Source organism: Hypanus sabinus, chromosome 4 (genome assembly GCF_030144855.1).
Source record: "Hypanus sabinus isolate sHypSab1 chromosome 4, sHypSab1.hap1, whole genome shotgun sequence".
In the NCBI taxonomy this organism is placed as follows: domain Eukaryota; kingdom Metazoa; phylum Chordata; class Chondrichthyes; order Myliobatiformes; family Dasyatidae; genus Hypanus; species Hypanus sabinus.
Window position 1 is genome coordinate 23,381,842 of NC_082709.1, and position 22,498 is coordinate 23,404,339.

At 39.2% G+C, this 22,498-nt stretch overlaps 1 protein-coding gene across 7 annotated transcripts in view; it reads right to left on the reverse strand.

Moving 5' to 3' along the window:
- myo3b (myosin IIIB) overlaps window positions 1-22,498 on the reverse strand; it is a 481,967-nt gene that overhangs the window by 136,474 nt on the left and 322,995 nt on the right. For all 7 annotated transcript variants that reach the window (XM_059966610.1, XM_059966606.1, XM_059966605.1 and 4 more), the window contains 2 exons: window positions 10,539-10,701; window positions 4,670-4,747 (listed from right to left, as the gene is read on the reverse strand). In XM_059966610.1, coding sequence (XP_059822593.1) covers window positions 4,670-4,747; window positions 10,539-10,701 — 241 coding nt within the window. The remainder of the gene's footprint in view (window positions 1-4,669; window positions 4,748-10,538; window positions 10,702-22,498) is intronic.

The window sequence follows — 22,498 nt, forward strand, 5'->3', positions numbered from 1 at the left end:
CCTCTGCTTCACATGCTATTCCAGAGCATTTGGTGGGTTCATCTGCAGATCTGTGTAGGGAATGATCAGGTTGATCACAATATAAAATATTAATGTATTAACTCAACTTGAACTTGCTTAGTTCTCGTGCTTCCAAAATATAAAATGGAATAATGAAACAAGGTTCTGTTATTTTGTCATTTTAAGTAGGAGACATTTAAAAAAACAAAAGCATTTATTAATGAAATATCCAAACAGAATTCAAATCACTTAAAAGCAACTTTTCTTAACTCAAAAGGAAGAAGGATGAAAGACAGCATGAAATTTTTAAAAGTTTAGGAGAGATATTAAAAATTAAGTTGTTTCTTGTGAAATCTTTAATTATTTTGTTGCTTTTAGTCCACTTATAGCCCAAAAATAAGGGGATTAACTTTCTAGTGAAATAATCAATGTGCAATTACATAACTATCTAGCAGTTTAGTCAGAAAACATTAACATGGCAATGCTCACTGGCTACTGAAATTCAAAACATTTTTCCACATTTACTTAGATGGCCAATTATTTGTCATTGTGAGTTGCAAACACATTATCAATGTTTAAGTGTGACAAACTTTTCCCCCAAAGAAAAACGTTACAATGCATTTAGAAATAAAATCCCATACCCTGCCGCTGTCTGTAAAGTGTTCACATTGTATGTTCTCCCCACCTTCACCAGAGTTTCCTCCCAAAGTCCAAAGACATACCAATTCCTGAGTTAAGTCACAAATTTGCAGATGTTGGAAATCCATGCAACACACAAAACTCAGAAGGTAAGACAGCATCTATGTGAAAAAAAAATACAGTTGAAATTTTGGGCCAAGATCTGGCCTGCTGAGTTCCTCCAGCATTTTGCGTGTGCTGGTTGGTAGGTTAATCGGTTATTGTAAATTGTCCTGTGATTAGACTAGGGTTGAATCGGGGGTTACTGAGCAGCATGACTCAAAGGGCCAGAAGGGCCTGTTCTGTACTGTACCTCAATAAATAAATATTCACAGTGAAGTAAATGATTGAATAAATCCAGAATAATCCAAGATATGCATCTCCTGTCATTTTCTGTAGCCAAAGAAAAAAACTCAGCACATGTGTGGAGACCGGTAATTTAATACCATCTAGAGCATGAAACGATTCAGCACAGGAATAAGTATCAACATAAGAAGATTATATTCAGTTGGAATGAAGTTGATGCACATTTTCGAATGTTGATCTTGTACAGTTCTGCAATGTAAAGACTGTTTTATATTTGTTTAATCCTTACGGTAAAGGTGCAAAATATTAAACATATAGAAACAAGTATGTACGTTTATTAGAGTATTGTTATCTTTTTATCTGTTTTTGATGGATGAATGATTAGGGAATAGTCTAGGCCATCCGAGACCCTTGGGCCATTAGCTCCTGTACTTGAAAGAAATGTGTTTATTTTTAAAAATGCTAATGCAATCTACCTCAAAGCAATAGCTTTAACAAACGAACAAAATAAATGAGTCAGGAGTTTTCCATAAGGAGCTAGTTTTCCCTATTCTCTCCACCTGTGAGCATCTGCTGTCAGAATCACTGAGCAACATCATATATGCAAAATTAATAAAGTTTCATACAAATCAAAGTAGGCAGAGCAAAGAGATCAAGAATTATTCAATTTAATTTCTACTTCCCCATCACTGTTTGGACTTATAAGGTCACTTACAAAATATAATTCAGTGCCTTTGAAACGTTTGCTACTGTTGACAGAAATCTGCCTGGAGGAGGGCCATTGATAACAATTAGACTGGCCCTCTTACACTACCCTCACAGTATCTGGCTTTTGGTTCTGATGAAAGAAAACCTACTAAGGTTAATATCCCTACTTTGATCTCTGTTGAGATATACTAGAAGGAATTAATTTACATTACAGATGAGAAAAATGTTGACAGTATGAAAAGGCATCTTGTTACTGCTGAGCGAATATTTTGCGAAAGAAGAACCAGAAAGAAGAGGAAGTGAGGAGACAGATGGATAAGCACCATTGCTGCTTTTACAGTGAAGCGGATGAAAGGAGTTTAGATTCCAGCACATTTTAGTTTACAGAAGGTTGTCAACCAAATTCTTCTGGAATCTCAGACTAAATCTTCAGATGAAATGCAATAACAAATAAATGAGTAAAGATTTTAATACGACTAGTAACAGACTTAACATACCATTTCTACGTTTAAATTATTTTTTTCAGAAAATCTTCTAGTTGACGTGCAGAAGTCCACAAGATTGGTTAGAATATAATTGCACCCAATCCTTTTGGTCTTATGAATGCAATGTCCTAATCTATTCCTTAAAGTTTGAGATATGGAATACAGTATAGACTCAATTACAAAGGTTCGGGCCTATTATCTTCTTTGGGATCTGACCTACGGTTGGTACTGTTACATCTAGGAAGATCAAGGTGAATGCTGATTGAGGAGAGGGTTTATACTCCACTTGAGTGTCAGGCGTGGTCTGCAATAGAGTCCCAAAAGTACTGTCACCTAATTCTGTGGAATTTTTTGTATGTATCTTTTGCATAGTGACAAAGGAATGTGGAAACACCTGTGGTTTATTCCTGCAGTGGAGGTTGCTGGATGGTGGGCAATGCTATGTTTGTTCTTAAAGACAAACTTGCGTGGGTAAAAATCTAACATGTTGTTAATTCACAGAATGGCTTCAGCTCAACCACATTTTACTCGGGACACTCCAGCCCGCCAAGGGCATGTCTGACCTGTTCACCAATGTCACGTCTGGTTCCGGGTGAACCGCCTGCAAAGCACACTGGGAACTGAAGTTCTTTATATGTACACACATAATAACACAAGCAAGACAATCAAAACTTTCCCTGATCCCAAGACCCTTCTATAAGTTAGATTTGGTGACTGACTAAAATATGAGTGCATCTCAGATAGCAAGCTAAAGCTAATTTAAAAAGCCTGTTTTAAGCCAATTACTCAGTTTACTTCCCTTCCGACATCCCTACTCCCCCTGCACTCCAACCCACTGTTCCTATATATGCTCAAATCACTGGAACAAGATTCTGATATTTCTTTGTTGCATGATGTTGCTTTATTGTATTTTGAACCACATATTCAGTATATATGTTCAAATTAGTGCCCTTGGTTGAACTTTATTACATGCATGATCAGATAGACACAGGTAGCAAATTGCATCTTATTGGGTGGCTTTTGATAAATTATCAGAGAAAACTAGCTTAACTACTGCTTTATCATTTTCATTGTAATCTTAAGGATGCATTATGAAACTATTTGATGAGTAAACTCTCAATTTAAGGTGTACATATTGGGACCACAGATGAGAAAAGTGAATTACAAACAGATCTGGATTCACTGAGAAAATAGGATTAAGCAAGAAATGTAATTTAATATATATATACATTTGGCATTATGTATGTGAAGACTGAATGGAATGTGTGGAAATTAGTAAGTGTTGAGAATGCAATGGGGCAAGAGAAGCACCTCACTGGCTTTGTACCAAAATATCGGAAGGTTCATAACCATTGACTGCAGTTCTATCAACATGGCAATACACTAGAATATTTTGTCAGGATTATAAGGCACAAAACAAACTAAATGCGGCACATAAACACAAGCGATTCTGCAGAGATGCTTGAAATCTGAGCAACACAATGCTGGAAGAACACAGCGGGTCAGGCAGAATCTAAGGAGGGGAATAAGCAGCCGATGTTTCAGGCTGAGACCCTTTATCAGGACTGGAAAGGAAAGCAGAAGAATCTAGAATAAAGTGGTGGGGGAGGGGAAGGAGTACAAGCTGACAGGTGATTGTTAAAACCAGGGGAGGTGGGGAAGGTTTGTGGGTGGGAGAGGGTTACGAAGTGCACAGCTGGAAGTGGAAGAGGTAAAGGGTTGAAAAGAATTCATTTGAAAGGAGAGGGCAGTGGACCATGGGAGGAAGAAATGGAGTTGAAGGGTGGAGATGATGAAATGAGAAGAGAAAGGCTGAGAAGGGTACCAGAATATGGAATGGAAAAAGAGAGAAAGGGGAGGGGTGGGAAATTTACTGTAAGTTAGTGGTGTTGTTCATGGTTTACATGGCGCACATTAAACTCCCTGACAGCTCTCAGCTACAGCAAAAGCTAAAGGCCTCATGGATAAGTTTGAGGTCCACGTAGAGATACAAAACTTCAGCTAGTTACTCAGGCAAACTTCTCAACCTTTACTTTCTGACAGCAGTAATAACAAAGTTCAAAAGCTGTTAAATCCAGGCAGATAATTAAATATTCATATATCGTAGTCTTTGTCATAAAAGGGAAAAATACTTCAAACAACAGGCAGGAATATTTACTGCCACATTGACCCTTAACAAGCCACCACTTTAGATTCTAAGCCTGACATGAGAACAAAGCACATCAAAGGTTGCAGGCCATGTCTTCCAATAATGGTTCCACCATTTCCTATTATGTTTTTATTATAATGGCATTCAGGTCATAATGATTATAATGTCATTATGGTTCATATCATGATAATGATTTAGGCATTTAAGGAAGGAAGCTAAGTATGAAAATAGGCTTGGGAATAATGCATTACCATTGGATTAGCATTACTTGTTAGAAAGAAGTGCTATTTACAAGAATTTGTTTCATAATTGTGAAATGATATTTTAAGACCATTTGCCATACCTGCTTGGATGCAAATTGCTGCTTCTCTTTGTGTCTTCAATTGCTTGTAGATTTTATGTGCAACATATGCTCTCCAGGCTAATAACAAATGAGAGAATGATGAGCTTGTGATAGGAGGGAATAAAATGGATATGATGCATAATTATTAAAGGCAATCTCTCTTTGGTTGATCTATATTCCCTCAGAATTAAAATGAATGTCATATAGAAGATCAGCGTGGGAATCAAGGGGGCCTTTTTTGGTTGCTGCCAGTAACCAGTGGTGTTATTCTGGGGTTGGTATTGGAACTACAGGTCAATGATTTGTATGACAGAATTGATAGCGTTGTGGCCAAGTTTATGGATGATACGAAGATAGATGGAGGGGCAGGTAGTGGAGAGGTTACAGAAGGGCTTAGATTAGGAGAATAGGGAAAGAAGTGGCAGATGGAATAAAGGCATAGACTACGTTCTAAACTGGGAGAAAAAAGAAGTGTAAAGGAACTTTGGAGTCCTTGTGCAGTATCCCTAAAGGTTAACTTGCAAGTTGATTTGATGGTAAGGAAGGCAAAAAAAAAATCTCTTATCCAAGAAAAGATGAGCTAGCATTGGAGAGGGTCCACAAGAATGATTCCAGGAATGACAGAGTTAACATGTGAGGAGCGTCTGATGGCTCTGGACCTGAACTCATTGGAGTTTAGAAGAATGAGGGGATCTCATTGAAACTTGTTGAGTACTGAAAGGTCTGCATAGACTGGATTTGGAGAGAATGTTTCTTACAGTAGGTGAGCCTAGGACCAGAGGGTACAGCATCAGAATACAAAGACATCCATTTAAAACAGAAATGAGAATTAAATTCTTTAGCCAGAGGATTGTGAATCTGTGGAATTCATTGCCACAGAGAGCTGTGCAGGCCAAGTCACTGAGTATATTTAAAGCAGAGGTTAATTGGTTCTTGATGAGCCAAGATGTCAAAGGTTACAGGGAGAAGGCAGGAGAATGGGATTGAGAGGCATAATAAATCAGCTTTGATGAAATGGTGGAGCACACTTAATGGGCCAAATGGCTTAACTCTGCTCCTATGTCTTCTGGTCTCATATAATTTGGTGGAAATTTTTGATTTTTACTCTTAAAAACAATTTTCACTTATTTGTGGAAAAAATGGGTATATGTAACTAATATTAGTTCTCAAATGACAAGGAGAGGCAATCTTGGCTGACAGAAGAAGTTAGGGACATCATAAAAGCCAAGGAAATTGCACATAAGTTAGCAAAAGTGACTGGGAAGATGGATGATTGGGAAGTTTTCAAAATCCAACAAAAGGCAACTTTAAAAAAGCCATATGGGAAAAGATGATATATATAAGGGCAACCTAGCCAATAATATAAAGCAGGATACTAGAAGTTGTTTCAGTTATATAAAGAATAAGAGAGTTGATATTAGACCACTGGACAATGATGCTGGTGAGGTAATAACGGGAGACAAAGAAATGGCATATGAATTTAATAAGTACTTTGCATCAGTCTTCACCGTGGAAGACACCAACAGTGTGCCAGGGTTCTGTGAGTGTCAGGGGGCAGGAGTGAGTGCCATTGCTATTACAAGGAAAAAGTGCTAGACAAATTTAAAGGTCTTAAGGTGGATAAGCCACCTGGACCAGATGGACGACATCTCAGAGGTCTGAGAGAGGTTGCTGAAGAGAAAGCAGATGCATTGGTTATGACCTTACAAAAATCACTTGATTCTAGCATGGTTCCATAGTACTAGAAAATGCCACTCCACTCTTTGAGAAGGGAGGAAGGCAAACGAAAGGAAATCATAGGCCAGTTAGCCTGACCTCTGTGGTTGGGAAATTGTTGGAGTTCATTATTTAGGATGAGGTTTCAGGGTACTTGGAGACTAATAATGTCAAAGTCAGCATGGTTTCTGTGAAGGGAGATCTTGCCTGACAAATCTCTTAGAGTTCCTTGAGGAAGTAACAAGCAGGGTGGGCAAAGGAGAGGCAGTGGATGTCATTTACTTGGATTTTCAGAAGGCATTTGATAAGGGGCCATGCATAACGCTGCTTAACAAGATAAAATCCTATGGCATTACAGGAAAGATACCGGCATGGATAGAGGAATGGCTGACAGGCTCCTGCCTGTGACAGGCAGCGAGAATAAAGGGGACCTTTTCTGACATGCTGCTGGTGACTAGTGGTGTTCCTCAGGGGTCAGTACTGGAACCACAACTTTTCACATTGTTTGTCAATGATTTAGATAAAGGAATTGATGGCTTTCTGGCAAAATTTGCAGATGATATGAAGGTAGGTGGAGGTGTAGGTAATGCTGAGGAAGCAATGCAATTCCAGTAGGATTTCGACAAATTGAAGAATGGGCAAAAAAGTGACAGATGGAATACAGTGTTGGGAAATGTATGATGATGCACTTTGGTAAAAGGAACAACAGTGCAGACTGTTATCTAAATGCAGAGAAAATTCAAACAACAGAGGTACAAAGGGTCTAAAGAGTCTCCCAGAAGGTTAATTCACAGGTTAAGTCTGTGGTAAGGAAGGTAAATGCAATGCTGGCATTCATTTCAAGGTGAATAGAATATAAAAAAACAAGGAGATAATACTGAGGATTTATCAGACACTGGTCAGGCTGCATCAACAGTCTTGGGCCCCATATATCAGAAAGGATGTGATGTCATTGGAGAGAGTCCAGAGGAGGTCCATGAGAATGATTCTGGGAATGAAGGGGTTAACATGTGAGGAGCCTTTAGCAGCTTTGGACCTGTACTCACTGAAATTTAGAAGAGTGTGGTGGGGGCGGGGGGGGGGGGATCTCATTGAAACCTACTGAAAGAACCAGATAAAGTGGATTTGGAGAGGATGTTTCCTACAGTGAGGATATCCAGAACTAGAGGGCACAGCCTCAAAATTGAGGGGCAATCCTTTAGAAGAGAGGTAAGGAGTAATTTATTTTAGCCAGAGAGTAGTGAATCTGTGGAATGTTCTGTTACAGACTGCGGTGTGGTGGAGGCCAAGACAGTGGGTATATTGAAAGTGAAAATTGAGTTTCCTGGCATCAAAACTTATGTGAGAAAGCAGGTGTATGGGCTTGAGTAGGATCTGGGACCAGCCATGATGGAATGGAGGAGCTGAATGGCTGAATTCTGCTCCCATGTCTTATGGTCTTATACATGATTCATTTTTATAGATTTTAGAAACATTAGAGAATACTAACTTAAATAAATATTGAGAAAATTCATTTCCCTTCCCCATTGTTCAAATTTTTCACTGCTAATATTTTGCTAATGTCTAGTTTCCTCCAAGTTTATTGTAAGGATAGGAAAGCAAAGAGAACTAAGGATTAGCTGTGATCTTATTGATTGGCACGTAGGCTTGGGAAGGATAATGGTTTCCTTCTGCATCTATCTCTTAAGTTTTTCTTTATATTTCCTTTGCTTTGTACATTCTTACAAGCAGTTTTTGGCTTAATTTCCAAAAAAAATGCATCTGTCTCAGAAAACACATTATTTTGGGGAATTAATTTCATTTTAGTCGGTAAGCCAGTATTGGTATAAGCACGTAGATGTGAGAATCAGGAAGTAAACGTGCAATCTAATATCATCACAAGCATAAATATTTAAGATGCTCGTGAAAATGGTGATTAAAGTTGGGTGTTTTTAAAAGCTATGCAAGTTTCTCAAATTCTGCAAACCATTGTCCATATGAGACAATGTGTTGTGGAGGAAGTTGGTTGTGGTTTCAAAGGAAAAGAGCACATTGGTGCAATTATCTAAGCATGTGCTGGTGGGTCCTTTAAGTCAGCACAGCAGAACTTTAAGTTCATTCCTTCACCAGATATCCTGTTTTTTTCTCCGTGCTTACAACATATGGCTCAACCTGCACTTGAAATACTGAATAAATGATCTGCAATAGACTGTTTAATGCTTTTTCTGTAAAACAAGTGTCAAAGTAGTAAAAATTATATTACGTGTAATGCACAAAGTATTGCAAAGCCTTTGCTTTGCTGATAGACATTTGGATATGCTACCACTGCACTTCAAAATTAGTGCTACAATAATATTAATGTTTTATTTGTAATTTTAGCTACAGGGCTACAATGAGCCTTCTAATGAAGATTGGCTAATGATGGCTCTGAGGCTTTGAGGAACAGTCAATCCTTTTGATACTGATGATCTTGATCTCATTATTATGCTTTAGAACAAGTTTAGAAAAATGTCAATAAGATCAACTTGGATAAACTTTGAAAAACTGATATGCTACTAACCTGCATCTAGTTCCTTAGTATTTATTACCCTTAATATCACCGCCCTTCCTCACCCTCCTATTCCTCCCCACTTCTCCTAATCCCCAGCCCCCAACAAACTAGAGATCTATGTGATGCTCAGAGCATTACAGTCAGCCCAGTGAACACAAGCAAAGTGCCACTGTGGCTTCCCAGAATAAGGCTAATAAGGTCCAAGGGCCAATTCAACAGGCCCAGGAGCAGCTACTTCTGCTGGTGCTTCATGTATAACACCGATCTTGAACTCAAAAACAGTTCAAGCTATTTTTTCTCCTCTCTATTCTTACATCTACAATTTCAGTATTAGCAATGGCTCATCTGGTTAACCTACATAACGAAAAACCTACTGAATGTTGAAAGAACTAGATTAGGGTGGATGTGGAGAGGATATTTCCTATGGTGGGGTATCTAAAACTAGAGGCCACAGCCTCAAAATTGAGGGGTGACCTTTTAGAACAGAGGTAAGGAGAATTTTTTTTTATAGAAGTAGTGAATCTGTGGGATGCTCTGCCACAGGCTGTGGTGGAGGCCAAGTCTGTGGGAATATTTAAGATGGAAGTTGTCCATTTCCTGATCAGTCAGGGCATCATAGGATATGGCGAGAAGGCAGGTGTCTGGGGTTGAGTGGGATCCAGGATCAGCAATGATGGAATGGCACAGCAGATTCAATGGGCTGAATGGCCTAATTCTACTCCTATGCCTTATGGTCTATCTGTACTTTCCAAGTTAATTCTACACCTAAATAAGAAAGAAGGTAGTTGTTGGTAAGGATAATTGAGATTTTGTGTGGATGAGGCCACTTATAACATTCAAGAATTTTGTAGATTAAAAATACCTGGACTAATCACATCTGAACAAGAGAGATTTAAAGCAGCACACACAAACATGCTGCAAGTGCTCAGCAGGGCAGGCATCATCTTCGAAAAGAGCACAGTCAATGCTTTGGGCCAAGACACTTCATCTAGACCCTTCAGTAATGGCCGAAACATTATCTGTTTACCCTTTTCCATAGATGTTGCCTGAGCCGCCGAGTTCCTCCAGCATCATGCATGTGCTGCTTTGGATTTCCAGCATCTACGGATTTTCTCTTGTTTTAGAGAAATGTAAACTTTATTTGCTACTCTAAGCCCAACAAGTGAAAAAAGTAAGGTTACCCCTCTTCTTGTCTATTTTTCCTGTTATTTTTACCTGGTGGGAAAACCACAAAACATTCAAACCATGAATTATAAAACCTCTTTCAGCAAAATGATGTTACTGTGCCCAACCTGCTGCAATTTTTTTCTTTTTGTATTTATTGTGGTACAGCATGCTATTCAGCCCATTGGGTTCATGTCCAATGTCAATCAATGCACTCATGGGAAAATTCTACACAGGCATCAATGAGAACTGAAGCCCAGCCTCCAGAATGCTGTGCTCCCACTTGAGGAACAACTTCACCAGTATTGGCAAGTGGGGTGTTAATGGAACGACTGACTGAACTCCCATCTATCTGCAGTTTAAAAGCTGCTCTTTGTAGTGTTAGTTAAATGTAAACAGTATAGACTTAAACAGTTCCAAACAATCCTATTCTATTTATTAGCAACAGCTCGTGCATACCTGACTGGATGATGATGGCACTGTTTTGTTTTTGTGCTTGGGCTCGCTTGTATCTCTTGGCTCCTAGCCAGCCTTTGATGTGGGCTTGAATAACCACAATACTGGCAATGACTTCTCTGAGCAGCAAATTTAACTGTTCTACTTGATAATACTTGAGGAATACCTACAGGAAACAAGTTATCAGCTTTGAAACAAAGTAATATAAATAATCATGAATTAAATGCAAAGGCATATAACATTACAACAGAAGTCCTTTATGTGTCCTTGTGGAAGTCTGTAAACAATTACTTACCCACATTCTGTTTTAATGAGAACCAATAACACTATGCACATCAGACAGCTTTACAAAGGGTATTAGCTCCATTTCACAGGCAAGTCAAATTCCCCAACTAGGCCATGCATAATTGAGAGAGAAATACTTGCAATTTTCACAACTTTTGCATGTCCAAAAGAGATTTACATTCAATGAATCAGTTGGGAACAGAAGACATAGCATCTCAGAGGCAGGCAATTCAGCCCACTGCACCTATAAAAATATAATTTCCCAGTCTAATTGCACTTGGCCCATAACAGATAGGTCCTGGCTCTTTAAAGCATATTTTGTATCTGAATACTACCTTTCAGGTTTCTGCCCCTATCAACCCTTCAGGCAGTGGTTCCAGTGAAAAATAAATTCAGCTTCCCTTCAACCAGTTACTCTAAATCTATGCCCACTGGTTTTTAATCCCACTAATAATCCTAGTTTACTTGATCATTGACACAATTTTCCAGTCCAGGCAAAAACTTCATAAACTTTGTTTGTTTCTCTAGATTCCAATGATGGTAGTCTTCTATTTCTTCATAAATCTCCTGTGAATCCTCACCAGTACAGTCACGTAAAGACCAGAACTCTATACAGTGCTTAGACTATGGGTGAGCTGGTTCACACAGTCTCCCTGGTCTTTATTCGGTGCTTTAGCTAATAAAGGAGAGGATCCACTATGCCCTACTAACTAACCACTTGTTTTAACAACTTTTAAGGATCTTTGTTTTCTCTCTCTCTCTCCCCCTCCCACCCTCCCTCCAAAGTCTACCACCATTATGCTCAATTTCCTTCAATTTATTGGAAATCCCTAACTTTTCTGCACTGAACAGCAAATCCTACAAAAAGTACTGGATGCAATCCAGCCCATCGCGTGTAAAACCATCCCCCGCCATTGAGCACATCTCCACAAAGCTGTCGCAACCATGGACTCTGCTGTGGAGTCTCTGGGCTCCTGCAGGCGGGTTACAGAACAGATTTGACATTTGTGCTGATGAGTATGTGTGTTCTGTTTCATTATGGTGCTATTTAAGTCCCTTCTTTTTGTTCTAGTCTTGTCAAGACGACCAAAAGCACAGCAATGTTTACGCTCTACCATTTTGACAGACGCTTTAAAGGAACGGTACTCATTTAGTATTTGGTTATTGCTTCTAGCCACAGTGTTGGCACCTAACTTTTGGTTTGAGAGTTTTAACTAACAGCCCTGTTGGCCTAGAGTTTATTGTTTTCCTTTTTCTTTAAATTCCACAACAGTTCTCAGTAAAGTCAATGAAACATTGACCAAGTTCAGTGTCTTTCTCTATGCACCTGGGCCATATCTGAATGAAGTGAAAGAAGTGTTGTCGCAGAAAAGCAGCATCCATCGTCAGGGACCCCCATCACATCTCACTCCTGCTCTCATCTCACTCCTGCTTATCAGGAAAAAGGTACAGGTGCATCAGGACTCACAGCACCAGGTTCAGGAACAGGTACGACCCCTCAGTCATCAAGCACTTGAACCAAAGGGATAATCACTCAGCTTCACTTGCCCCATCACTGAAATGTTCCCACAACCTATGGACTCACTTTTAAGGACTTCTCAACCCGCATTCTCAATATTTATTGTTTATTTATTTATTATTCTTATTTCTTTCTTTTTGTACTTGCACAGTTTGTTGTCTTTTGCACCTAAGTTGGTGCAGTCTTTCATTGATTCTATTATGGTTATTCTTCTAATTTGGATTTATTATGCTTGCAAGAAAATGAATTTCAGGGTTTCATATGGCGATATACAAGTATTTTGATAATAAATTTACTTTGAACTTTAAACTTCTCCAAATGCTTTACTTCACATTTTCCTGAACTAAAATCCATTTGTTTCTTCCCTGCATGGATGACCAGACCATCTATTTTCGCCTATAGTCCTAAATTTTCCTTATCATAGTTAATCAGATGGGCAAACTTCGCATCATCTGCAAACTTCCTTATCACATCTCCTACAGTTAGGTAAACAAAATGTAATACATTGAATACTAATTGCTATGGAACTCCATTGGTAACAATCTTTCAGTCAATAAAATATTATTTGCTTCCTGCCAAATAGCCAGTGTTGGGTCCAATTTACAACTCTACCTAGAATTGCAAAGGCCTTTAATATACTTTGACTGCCATAATGTAAAGGATGCAGCAAATTGCCATATGTAGCTTTGCAATATAAACACATAAATCTGTTTTTAAGTAATGCTCATTGAGGAATAAATACTGGACAGTTAAAAGAAATTGGAAATGTATTTATAATCTACAAAAAACAGTGCCATGATTTTTTTTTAAAGTCCATCTCCAAGGGCAGAGAGAAGCCTTGGTTTAAAATCACATTCAAGAGTTGTCACCTCTGACATGATATAATGTAATAAAACTATTTTTATTTACATTTCTCCAATATGTCACTTGGCCACCATAGAAGCTATTTTTGATATTTCAGATATAGCAGGCAAACTTAGTCCATAAAAGTACTCACTAACTTTCTAGTGATCAATAATTCAATTATTTTCCCAACAGCAAAGCTACTGTACTGTCTGACTTGCATACCAAACAACTTCTCTGTTCTCACACAGATCGCTTCTAAAAACTGTGTATGATTTATGAACAGTAACATATTTAGTTCTACAAATTCCATGAAAAAGAATTTCAAATAAATGTAGCTGCCTGGTAACAATCTTTTAATTCTTTGATTTCCTCACTTTTTGTCTTTTGATGAAGAGACAATGACAGAAAACATTGACTCTATCTCTCTCCTCACAGATGCTGCCTGGCCTACTGAGCATTTCTAGAATTTTATTACATTTGTTTCAGAGGTCCAACATCTGTGTTTTATTTTTGCTTTATTGTTCAAATCAGAAACATTATAACTCTGCCAATTGCAACTTCTCAGTTGATTAATTGATAAATTTATAAACCATTTGATGTAAGAGTCAGTGGAACATGAGAATGTAAAATGACTTCATCATTGCTAGATGGGACAGGTGGAATATGAAGTGAAAGCAAAAGTCATTGAAATTCAGCATTGATTATATTGGAATTTTATTGGAAAATTCCACACAAGTCTTTCGAGGCTCCCTTTATGCAGTTAATTTAATCCAAAGATCCAATACTTGTGCCAGAGGAAATCATGTTACCTCAGCTAAGAGCTAAAACTAACTTAGAGTAAGATAAACAATTTCAGTTGGGTGCCATTTCTCCCATGCTGACAGGTTAATCCATCCCATTGCTTAGGAAGCACTCCAGATGGTCTATACACCCACTATACAGGACTTTCAGTGAAAAACCATAGCACAACATTTTACAGCAGCTGAGTCCATTGTGATTCTAGCTTTCCAATGTTAGAATGACAGATCATACTGATTATTTAGTGTACTTTCCATCCAGGTTCATCTGATCTTTCAAGTTTGTGGAGAAGTCAGGATCTTAAGATTAGTTGAGCAACCAACACTCTGCCATCCCCTCCCCAGCTAAACCTGAGGCCCCAGCAACAAAAAAAAAACCATCTGTGAAGTATTTACCATCTATGAAGATCCTTGCACCCAGAGTACTGCATATCCACATCTCTCTAATACCAGCAGATCCTCTTTTAATCCTACCATACATGCATATAACTCTAGCTAAACCACACAGACCACTGTTGTCATACTGTAAACTTACACCTATTAATTCTGTTCATGGAAGTGCGGGAAGGCTTCCATAAAGCAGCTGTACAATTCAAAATAAATACTCAATTTTAAAATGCTGCAAGTGGTTTCTCCAATTCACTGTTTGCAAATAACAGAAAATGCTGGAATACTCATCAGCTTGGGCCATATCTATGGAAAGGGAAGAGAAGCAGAGTTAATGCCTCAGGCCAAAGACTCTGAAAGCTCCGTTTCAGTTCCCATAGATGCAGCTTGGCTTGTATTTCCAGCATGTTTTGTTTTTACTTCTTATTCTTAGCATCTGTATTTTATTCTCCTGATATCCACACACTGTTCAGGAAAACCTTTCAAAAAATCCTTTCCTTTGCACATCACAAGCCCTAAAGTATGCCCCTCAGATGAAGCACCCTGATCTTTTCCCATTCCCTCCACCGCTCCCTTCCAAAAGCTCCCATTATTCAGCATCTTTAACTCTCTCAGAAATTACTCAGTTCCATAATCCATCTTTACATCACCAGCACAACAGTGGAAACTGTGAGCAGCTTCAACTCCTGGGAGGGCACATTTTGCACATCTTCTCATAGTCCCAGAACACCAACTACACAATCAGGAAAGCTCACCGACTCCTCCACTTTCTGAGGAGGCTGAAGAGAGCTGGACCATGTACATCCATATTCATACCATTTTACAGATGTACAGCAGAAAATATCTGTACAGGCTGCATCACTACATGGTTTGGAAACTGTACTGTGGTGGGCAAGGGGTAGTCAAAACTGTCCAATGCACTGGCACTAGCCTACCTGCCATCAAAAGCTGAAATACAGAAAGGTGCCAGTAAAAGGGCAGTAACATCATGAAGGCTACGTACCATCCACGCCAAGACCACTAGACTCAACAACAACTATCTCCCCAAGCAGTAAGGCTGCTCAACATCTCCAACCACTAACCCCTCCCTCCACGCCCCGAACCACCACTACTATATCATTTCCATCTTATGTACAGACATTCCAGTGCCTCACATCAATTTATCGACATCCAATTAATCTACACTGCCTATAAAAGTTATTCAGCCCCCTTGGAAGTTTTCATGTTTTATCGCTTTACAACATTGAAGCACAGGGCATTTAATCTGCCGTTTTTTGACACAGATCAACAGAAAAGACACTTCTGCGACAAAGTGAAAACAAAATTTTACAAATTGGTCTAAATTTATTACAATTATTAAACACAAGATAACTGATTGCATACTTACTCACCCCCTTCAGTACTTAGTAGCTGCACCTTTGGCAGCAATTACAATTACAGCCTTGAGTCTGTGTGGATAGGTCTCTATGCACATCCAGACACGGCAATTTTTCCCCATTCTTCTTTACAAAACTGTTCAAGTTCTGTCAGATTGCACGAGGACCATGAATGAACAGCCTTTCTCAAGTCCAGCCACAAATGCTCAGTTGGATTGAGGTCTAGACTCTGACTTGGCCACTCCGGAACATTAACTTTGTTGTTTATAAGCCATTTCTGTTAGCTTTGGCTTGATGTTTGGGGTCATTGTCTTGTTAGAGAAAAAAAATATTCTCTCAAGTCACAGTTCTCTTGCAGAGTGCATCAGGTTTTCCTCCAGGATGTCTCTGTATTTTGCAGCGTTCATTTTATCCTCTACCTTCACAAGCCTTCTAGGCCTGCTACAGTGAAACATCCCCGCAACATGATGCAGCCACCACCGTCGTTCACGGTAGGGATGGTGTGTTTTTGATGATGTGCAGCATTTGGCTTACGCCAAACATAACATTTAGTCTGATGGTCAAAAAGCTCAATTTTGGTTTAGAACCTTCTTCCAGCTGACTTCACATGCCTTCTGGCAAACTCCAGCTGAGACTTCATGTAAGCGTTTATTCAACAGTGGCTTTTCTCTTTGCCACTCTCCCATAAAGCTGTGACTGGTGAAGCACCCGGGTAACAGTTGTTGTACATACAGTCTCTCCCATCTCAGCCACTGAAGCTTGTAACTCCTCCAGAGCTGTCATAGGTCTCTTGCTGACCTCCCTCACCAGGCCTCCTCTTGCACGGTCACTCAGTTTTTGAGGATGGCCTCCTCTAGGCAGGTTTACAGCTGTGCTGTATTCTTTCCATTTCTTGATGATTGACTTGACTGCACTCCAAAGGATATTCAGTGACTTGGGAATTTCCTTGTACCCATCTCCTGACTTGTGCTTTTCAATAATCTTTTATTGGAGTTGCTTGAGGTGCTTTTTTGTCTTCATGGTGTAGTTTTTGCCAGGATACTGATTCACCAGCAGTTGGACCTTCCAAATACAGGTGTATTTTTGCTCCATTCAATTGAAACACCTTGACTGCACACAGTGACCTCAATTTAACTAGTTATGTGACTTCTGAAACTAACTGGGTGCAGCAGTGATGATTTGGTGTGGCATATTAATGGGGACAAATACTTATGCAATCAATTATTTTGTGTTTTATAATTAATTTAGATTACTTTGTAGAGACCTGTTGTCACTTCGACACTAAAGTGTCTTATTGTTGATCAGTGTCAAAAAGGCCAAATTAAATCCACTGTAATTCAATGTTGTAAAACAATAAAATATGAATCCTTCCAGAGGGAGGGGGAGTGGATACTTTTTATAGGCACTGTTTGTATATGAACTATCTTCTGTTTTTACATTTATTGTGTTTTTTTATTGTTATTGTGCCTTTTATCTTATTGTGTTATTTTGTACTGTATCAGAGCCAGACTAACAATTATTTCATTCTCTTTGTATTACACTTGTTTACTGGAAATGACATTAAATAATCTTGAATCTTGGCTCTTTAGCAATTACTTACAGGTCCACAACATTCCATACAGCACAGTCACCATACCTACTGCTGGCTCAACATCATGCAACATTTCGTGCTTCTCCTCCCTGTGCTCAAAACTCAAGAACACTAATTAACCAAGTAACATCCACAGTCAGTACAGACTAGTAATAATAACTCCTCCTCACTGACAATCAACAGAGATGCATCTTAAGGATGTGTGCTCAGTGCACTGCTCTGCTCTTTCTACACTCGTGACCATATGGCCAGGCACAGCTCTAACACCATCTGTAAATTCACCAATGACACCACTGTTATAGGAGTGGGACAGAACAGCTGGTTGAACGGTGTTACAATAACAACCTTGCATTTCGTATCAGCAAGACCACGGACTTCAGAAAGGCAAACTCAGGAGAACACATACCAATCCACATTTGGGGGTGGGGGAGTCAGCAGTGGAGAGGGTGAGCAACTTCAGTTATTGGTGTCAACATTTCAGAGGTTCTACCCTGACACCAACATACTAATGCAATCACAGAGAAGGCACACCAGCGGCAATACTTCATTAGGAGTTTGAGGACATTTAGTATGTAACCAAAGTCTGCCAAATTTTTTCAGATGTACAGTAGGGTGCACTTTGACTGGTTACACCACTGCCTGGTGCGGAGGCTCCAATGCACAGGATTGAAAGAGGCTGCAGGGGAGTGTAGACTGCATCAGAATCAGAATCAGGTTTATTATCATTGACATGTGACATGAGATTTGTTAACTTAGCAGCAGCAGTTCAATGCAATACATAACCTAGCAGAGAGAAAAATAATAACAATAAATAAACAAGTAAATCAATTACATATATTGAACAGATTTTAAAAACGTGCAAAAAACAGAAATATTGTATATTAACAAAAAATGTGAGGCAGTGTCCAAAGCTTCAATGTCCATTTAGGAATCAATAGCAAAGGGGAAGAAGCTGTTCATGAATCACTGAGTGTGTGCCTTCAGGCTTCTGTATCTCCTGCCTGATGGTAACAGTGAGAAAAGGGCATGTCCTGGGTGCTGGAGGTCCTTAATAATGGATGCTGCCTCCTCACCATTGAGGACATCTTCAAAAGCCAGTGCATAAATAAGGTGGCATTCATCATCAAGGTCCCTTACTGCATGAGACAAGCCTCCCTCTCATTACTAACATTGGGGACATGGTACAGAAGCCTAAAGATCCACACACAGAGAATTAACATCAGCTTTCTCCCCCTGCCATCAGATTTCTGAACATTCCATGAACACTACCTCCTCTTTTGTACTATTTATTTATTTGTAATATTTTATGTCCTGCACTGTACTGTTGTCTCAAAAGCAACAAATTTCATGACACATGACAATGATAATAAATCTGACTGATTTTGATAAAATATGGAGCTCTCTACATACTGCAACATGCGGTTAGTTGGTCGAACCTTTCTCTTCGGGTTCAATCAATGGTGTAATTGTTCATCCTTTACATCTTTCCTATGACTGGAAGATACTGCTGGATATTAAGAACACCAAGCACCGCAGGTCTACCTCACTACGTAGTTACTAGACAGCATGGGCTTGTTGAGTACCATGCTGTTGCTTGCTAAAATATCCAGGGAAGAAGATGTCAGAAGAAGTGCATGGAAGTGGTACACAGTCCAACAAATGGTGCAACTGATTGCAAGACCCTGTTGGACATTGGTAATGTAGAACACTGCAAGTCTGATTCTTTGGTTCATTGGAGAGACCGATGGAGCAGGAGCTGTGTGGTCTCAAGTGCTGTGCGGACCAGGTCCTCATGCTGCAGTGTCACCTGTTGCAGTCGTCCAGGGTAGGAGACACCAGAGACAGTCTGGAAGGGAGCAGAGGTGCACAGGCATGCTGGATTGGGGCAGGCCCCTCTCATTGTGCTGCCCTCCAGTGTTTGCTCTGTGGAAGACCACTTGGATTGCGTTAGTCTGCAACAGGGTCTCTTAAGAGACTATTAAATAGATACATGGAGCTTAGAAAAATAGAGGGCTATGCAGAAGGGTAATTCTAGGCAGCTTTTAAAGTAGGTTATGTGGTTGCCACAACATTGTGGGCCAAAGGGCCTGTATTGTGTTGTAGATTTCTCTGTTCTATGTTCTATGTACTACAACTTCTCTTCTGTCAGCAATCAGTGACTAGTTCCACACAACACTGACAAAAACTTTTAAGGCCTTTGACAAGGTTCCACACGGAAGGTTCAATTGTTACGCATTAATATTGAAGTAGTAAAATGCATTCAACAGAGGCTGGATGAGAGATGCCAGAGAGTAGTGGTGGATAACTGTTTGTCAGGTTGGAGGCCGGTGACTTGCGGTGTGCCTCAGGGATCTGTACTGGGTCCAATGTTGTTTTTCATATACATTAATGATCTGGATGATCTATGAATAATGGTGCATAGTTCCCTGAAGGCGGAATCTCATGTGGATAGGGTGGTGAAGAAAACTTTTGGTATGCTGGCCTTTATAAATCAGAGCATTGAGTATAGGAGTTGGGATGTAATGTTAAAATTGTACAAGGCATTGGTGAGGCCGAATTTGGAGTATTGTGTACAGTTCTGGTCACCGAATTATAGGAAAGATGTCTACAAAATAGAGAGAGTACAGAGGAGATTTACTAGAATGTTACCTGGGTTTCAGCACCTAAGTTACAGAGAAAGGTTGAAAAAGTTAGGTCTTTATTCTTTGGAGCGTAGAAGGTTGAGGGGGGACTTGATAGAGTTATTTAAAATTATGAGGGGGACACATAGAGTTGACATGGATAGGCTTTTTCCATTGAGAGTAGGGGAGATTTAAACAAGAGGACATGAGTTGAGAGGTAGGAGGCAAAAGTTTAGGGGTGAAACGAGGGGGAACTTCTTTAGTCAGAGAGTGGAAGCTGTGTGGAACGAGCTTCCAGTAGAAGTGGTAGAGGCAGGTTCGATTTTGTCATTTAAAAAAAATTGGATAGGTATATGGACAGGAAAGGAATGGAGGGTTATGGGCTGAGTGCGGGCCAGTGGGTCTAGGTGAGAATAAGCGTTCGGCACGGACCAGAAGGGCCGAGATAGCCTGTTTCCATGCTGTAATTGTTATATGGTTATATGGAGTGTCATAGAGTAACATGGACTTTTAGGAGTTAAACTGCCTTTCTTTCCTATAAAATCCTACATTATTCTATGAACCATTTTTCCTCTGTCAACTGCATCTTGAAACACGGGAAAAACCTTCATAGTTAAATTAATTTAACCTAAACCTCACATCCTGTTTCCACTTCTCTCTTGCTACATAGATAATTCTAAAACTAACTGCAATACAAAGTTGATTTATTCACATCTCTTATTGTCAGCAGCAGCAAGAACCTACAGCTTGAACAATAATACACTTAGAACTTCAACGTAACAGAACCAAATCCTGCCCCTAACACTGCTTGACCGCTCGGCGCCAGCACCATTTGCAGGTCCTACCTGTGTGAGATGCTACTGCCCTCGTGATGTTCAAGTGATCATTATATGTATGAAACTGTTCTTTGTATATCTTGTGATTTATGTGTTAGTTGTGTATGTCACATTTATGGTTAGGATTAATTACTGAACTTAAGGAAATTAGTTACTATCATGTTAATGAGATCAGTTTCTTGATATAGTTCGACTGCAAGTTACAGAAAAACATTGACTTTCAAAATTGAATCTTAGGCCTATTTCTTTTGTTTTTATTATCTCCATATACATAACGATGATTTTCCTGATTAAAGGTGTCTTGAGTGGGTACTTCAGACTGCAGAATTAAGTTGAACATGCCCTTAAATACTCCAGCCAGATAGTCTGCATAGTTCTTCAGCACTCTGCTAGTTTCACTATAGGGACAAAAAGTCTATTTATTCACTCTCTTGAAAGATGCCCAGACATTGATTTAATTGACTGACAGACAATACAAGGTCATTCTGAGTTGTGGTGGCTGTTGTGTATTTGATATTCTGAGTGTGAGTGAGTGAGTGTGTGTGTGTGTGTGTGTGTGTGTGTGTGTGTGTGTGTGTGTGTGTGTGTGTGTGTGTGTGTGTGTGTGTGTTTGTGTGTGTGTGTGTTTGTGTGTGTGTGTGTGTGTGTGTGTGTGTGTGTGTGTGTATGTGTGTGTATTGCTTGATTAAGCAATCTTTTTCATTTAAATAATTCATTACAGGTTATATGTAAAATACATTAACTGCATAAGCCATTTCTCTGCCACATGATATGTGCACACCTTGCTTAAAGTAAAGGTGAAGCCAGACCTGCATTCCTGGACTCCCATGTTTTCTTTTGAATTAGTTTAATGTTTTGAAGTTACAAAACATAGCACTGGTGACAAGGTATTTTTTAAAGCAAGCCTGAGACAGTGGCTGACCTGTTAAAGTGCACTGAGACATGCAAACAAAAAAAATACATGCAAAGAATAACTGAATTTAAAAGAAACAGCTGAGCATACGGAGTCGGTCTTTGGAAGGGAAGAAGCAAACAAATCCTTTTTCATATAAAGGTTATAAACAGAAGAATTCAGGGTTCATAGAGAGTGAGTACTTTAATAATCATTTAAAAAAAGCAGAAATGGCTGGCTACTTGGAAAGATTAACAAGTTTGATTACACAGTGAGTAATTGGCTCATGTATACTGAGCTGTTGGAACAGTATTTTGAAGCAAATAAAATAGCCAGTGAAAAGCAAGTGCTAATTTTGCTGTGCATTGGGTTTAAAAGCAAATAATCTATTTTGTAGTTTGACTGCCCCAACCAAATGATCAGAAATGAATGTTGCTGCTATTGTAAAAGAAATGCAGAAACACTTAGAACCAAAACCACTACTGATACAGAACGCTTTAGCTTTCATAAGTGAAATTAAAAGGAAGGTAAGTCCTTTTCAGCTTATATGGCAGAAATGAAGAGATTGTCTGAGAATTGTTAGTTCAGTAATAAGCTTAATGAGGCACTAATAAATCATTTAGTTTGTTGAATCTTAAAAGAAAGCATTCAAAAACAACTCCTGACACACATCTTACATTCAAGCGAGCAATTGAAATTGCTGTATCAATGGACACTGCAAACAGAGATGCCACTCAGTTGCAATGAGGAATGAAAGTGAGTGTGAATAAAATTACATCGTCTAAACAGAAACAGGCCTGACCAAACAACTTG